This window comes from Rhagoletis zephyria, unplaced genomic scaffold, assembly GCF_001687245.7.
Source record: "Rhagoletis zephyria isolate East Lansing unplaced genomic scaffold, Rhagoletis_zephyria_1.1 Rzeph_scaffold_17661, whole genome shotgun sequence".
NCBI classification, from domain to species: domain Eukaryota; kingdom Metazoa; phylum Arthropoda; class Insecta; order Diptera; family Tephritidae; genus Rhagoletis; species Rhagoletis zephyria.
The window spans coordinates 5,978-10,680 of NW_016174722.1; the positions used below are offsets into that span (position 1 = coordinate 5,978).

General features: G+C 34.8%; 1 protein-coding gene across 1 annotated transcript; it reads right to left on the minus strand.

Moving 5' to 3' along the window:
- Nucleotides 1-1,202: 1,202 nt before the first annotated feature.
- LOC108379910 (protein late bloomer-like) lies at nucleotides 1,203-4,698 on the minus strand (the record flags this gene model as incomplete). The annotated part of the gene is made up of 4 exons (XM_017636274.1): nucleotides 1,203-1,872; nucleotides 1,947-2,144; nucleotides 4,185-4,346; nucleotides 4,639-4,698. Coding segments are annotated over 4 exons (492 nt in total), but the record flags the coding sequence as incomplete, so codon positions are not given.
- Between the last annotated feature and the right edge of the window lie 5 nt (nucleotides 4,699-4,703).

Here is a 4,703-nt window from a genome sequence, read left to right on the forward strand (position 1 = left end):
AAAAAAAAAAAATTACTCTGCTGGCTTTTTTCTTTTACTTTTATAAAAAAAAAAAAAAAAAAAAAAAATTTGGTATGGAAAATATTTCATATTTTTGACGCTGACTGTATTTATTAAATCGGCTATCGTTAATTAAGAATAATTTAAACACTTTCATTTAAATAAAACGGACAGCCATTAAAATTCATCGTCGTTATTAATGCAAAACGGGCCAATCTAAAGCTGCCTTTACATGAGGTGATTTTTTGACTGGCGAAAACATATTGCACGCAGCAATACCGACTTGGCTTGTCAGCATTTTTACAGAATGTAAAATTCCTAGTGCAGCACAAGCAAATTGTTGGTACTGATAAGCGGTATTTCATTTTAAAATTTTCTGCGTTAAGAAACTGCTTTCATTGCAACGTCTGACCGTACTTTAAAGATCGTAAAATAACCAGAGTGCAATGATTAACAAAATAAGAAAACAATTTTGCTAGCTATATTTATTTTTTTCTCGATTACATTTTATTTTTATTTTGGGATTTATATTTTTTCTTGAATACTAAAAATCATAATTTAACCCCTAAAATTAGATTTCTATTCAGATTTCAGATCAAATTTAAATTTTATATGATGATTTTTAGTTTAGAAATTAGGATCACAAAAAAAAAAAAATCTTGGTACGTAATGGTTATTTTCCTGTATGCATACATTCATGGACCACAAGTAATCACTAATTTGAATTGTGGTTCCTTCGATAATTTTTAATAGTAATAATTAAGATAAATTTTTCCGATAATATTTGTATTCTAATGACTGTCCTATGATGCTCCAGAAGCGAAAATTTATATCTCAAAATAACGGTTATAATTTAAAAAAAAATGCATAAGTATTTTTAGATCACAATTCAGATACATTTCTTTTCGATAATATTTGCATTCTGATGACTGATTTAAATATGATCCTTCACGGTCGAAAACTTATATCTCAAAATAAATGCAAAATAAGGATTTTTAGATCACAAAATAACGATATTACTAATTTTTCTTCAGGTCATAAAAATCGATTTTTTATTTCCATTTTAGTCGATTCGAAATTTTCTTATTTAAAAGCAATCTGGAGAGGCTCGCATATACATATATATATGTATACACGCATATGGAGAGTATACTGGTTGTTGTTTTAATGAAAGTAAAAATTTCTTTATTGCTATTTTGAGCTTTAAAATACTTTCAACGTACGCTTTTTGACATGCTGGAGTTTTTTCTATCATATAGCCTGGTAGACGGTGGACCAATTTCAATGGCGGCGCAAATAAATAGTGTTATAAATATATATATACATATATATATATATATATATATATATTTTTTTTTTAAGTTTTTTTTTAATTCGCGTTTTCATTGTGCAATTTTTTTTTAATTAAATCTGAATGTCCAGTTAGATAATATTTATAATATACCTAATTCATTCTTAATTTGAAGTTTAATCTTTAGAATCATCTGAATTAGCATCAACGGCAACAAGGCAAGTAATGAATTTCCAAAAATCAACACCTATTTCAAGCTTTTTTCATTTATAAACCAAATTTATCTTCTTGACTGCTGGGAAAATATGTATTCATTAAATTTGAATGCAATCTTTCCACATCGGATAGCTTAGAATAAGTTTTATTATATCTTAGATATAATTCATACTTATGAAAATCACATACAACTATTTTTTATTAAAACTAAAAAAAAATACAAATGTTTTTATAAAACATATAAAAAGCTGCTGTTAGTTTAGTGAGCAATTTGTCTCCTCTCGCGAATCCTTTCAATAAAAAGAACGCCTATGATCATTGCGTATACTGTTGCATAGACAGCATGAGACCACGCTACCAATTAACTGTAAAATATAAATAAAATGAAAAATTATTTTTAATACAAAAATTGCATGTCAAATTGTTTATAATTATTAACCTCTAAAGCAATCATTACACAGGCGATTATATTGAAGACACGCAACAAGCTCAGCCAGTAGTTCTCAAACTGTATGCGACAACCGGTGGCAATAAGATTCTCACTCTTCGTTGCGTCGTTCTGCCTGAAGCAGGTGCTGGGCGGCAAGCGATCGTTGACAATGTAATCGTGGGGACTGGCGCGTCCGCAGCATTCAAACTGGCAAAGATCAAAATAAAGGAAATTTTTAATATAAACGAAGCCAGGAAATTTTAAATATTTATAAATAAATAATATTCCAAATAGAGAGCTCTAACCCTTCATTCTTACAACATGGTTAGGTATTTGGAGTGATATGTACAGCAACTTAATGGATATATTGGGCCTTACGCATACAAAGTGAGCTTAAGCTCCGCTTCGATTTTTAGTACAATTTCTTGAGCTTGAGCTCACTCCAAAGGTTGCAAAAATTGAGTCTGAGCTTAAGATCACTTATTATGCACGAGGCCCATTATGTTCTCCGCTCCTTGACTATTTTCGAACTGAAACCATCCCACTCAATAAAACAAGTACGGTAGCGTCCATTTGCCAACAGAGATCACCATCAATTTGCCATATTTTCTATGACCTTATTTGAGTGATCACTTCAAGTAGATGAAACAATGGCCACTTTTAAACACTACAACACTCTCGTATCCAACAAATGTTGGAACAATCTTTCGTCCTGTGCAAGTTCAAGGAATATAGCAACCCTCCTTTCTGAAAATTAAAGATGAAAGGTGAACCAATAGTTCTAAGGAGACATTAGGACTTCTTCTTCGTACCCATTTTTAAGGTTGTGAGCTAAATCAGGTCTTGGCGGTAGATAACAACGTAGCGGCACCATTCATAAATGTCGATAACGGACGGGATCTTTCCAGCAATGCGACAGGAGGCCCAATCGTGGGTTATTCCATCGCTGGAGAGCATATTCAAACCAAGTATAATGCTCAACTATGTTCCTTCAACTTGGCAAAGTGGCAATCTGTCCTTCGCTTCTCTTCAAGATAAACTTCGGCGAGGTGTTTCCTCCAAGAAGGAGCCTATTTTTACTTAACGCTTTGAAGTATCGATTTTTGCGGACGGCTCAAAAATAGTGTTTTTCAGGCAGAGTTCTTTGCCATCAATGAGGCCTGCAATATAATTTTAGCCTCGAAGCTAGCCGGGGCCAGCATTGCTATTTTCAGGAAAGCCAAGCAGCGGTCATGGCACTTGACTCTGTAAGCATCACAGCCAGCCTAATAAAAAAAGTGCAGGGAGAGCGTTACGGCTTTAGCTGACAGGCATGTCGTTGCACTGCACGGGACACAGCAGAATTCATGGCAATAAAAAGACCGACGAGCTAGCCAGGAACGAATCGGCTCTGGATGTCTCAGAGGCAAAGTAGGTCTTGGAAAGCGAACGCAACGCACGTCTTCACAGACGGTTCTAAAATGGACGAAGGAGTAGGGGCTCAGTATATTTCACAGAACCCAATAATTCATAGGTCCTTTGGGCTACCAGATCACTGCAGTTTCTATTAAGCTGAGCTTTTTGCAATAAAGGAAGCGGCAAAGGTATTGCATGAAAATAACCCAACAAGCGAGCAAATTAACAACTACATAGATGGTCAGGCGGTCATTAAGGCTCTACTTTCGTATGAAACAAATTCCATCACCGCCGAGGACTCTTCGGAGGCTATAAGAAGGCTAGCTGTGGCTAAAACTGTCCACCTATATTGGGTCCCAAGACACGCTGACGAGCTAGCCAAGAAGGGCGTTCTCTTGGGGAAATCAAAAGATTACAAGATCTGCTCATTACCCCCAAGCGGGGAGCCTTTGGAAAAAAATTCAGCGTTGCAGACTTTTAGAAATTATGTGTAATTCATACGACAGGAAAGTTTCTAATTTCCTATATCAACAAGAAGAACAGACTCGAGGCTCCTGATAGGATTGCTAACAGAGCATGTGGGAAACCTCGCTTTCCAAAAAAAAAACAATGAAGCAAGTAATCTTCGAATGCCCAGCCTTAGGCAGAAGAAGGCGCATAAAACTCGATAAAGATCATCTGCAGGGCCTGCATCTTGCAATCGATAAAGGGCCGAAGGAGCTACTAAAATTTTTCTTCGCATCTTTAAGCACTTTAAAGCATTAGCTTTATTCTCAGATTTTCTTCTAAGCGTTAAATTGTAATATTTTTATATTTATGTACAGTTGTATTTATGCTACACTTGTCACTTACCCAATTCTCATATTGCGACATTGCACCAGGGCTTGTCAGCTCTTCCTCCCACGCCTTGTCCACGGCATTCGAGAGATGCGAAGCTACTGTGCTTTCACCTTTTATTAAAAGAAATGCGACAGCTATTTGGGCGATTATCACAATCCAGAGCAGTGTAATAAACTGTGTATATAATAAATAAATGAATGCATGAAAATTCGTTTGATTTAAATTAAGGATACATATGTACATAAATACATATCAGCTTTACATATACATACATTCACACATAAATATGTAGGTAAATAATACATAACAATGCTGACTAAGCGATTAGTTTTTTAAACTTCGTTTTGCATTTTCAATAAAAGATATATAGTATGTACTTTTATTCAATTATTCGGTAAACAAGTATGTATAAATAAATATTTACTCAAGTGCAGATATGCATTCATTTATTTGCTCTTGCGCTCACCGTCACTGTACAACAAACGCTTTCGCGTACTGCACCCAATAGCCCCAATAGGAATATTACAACTG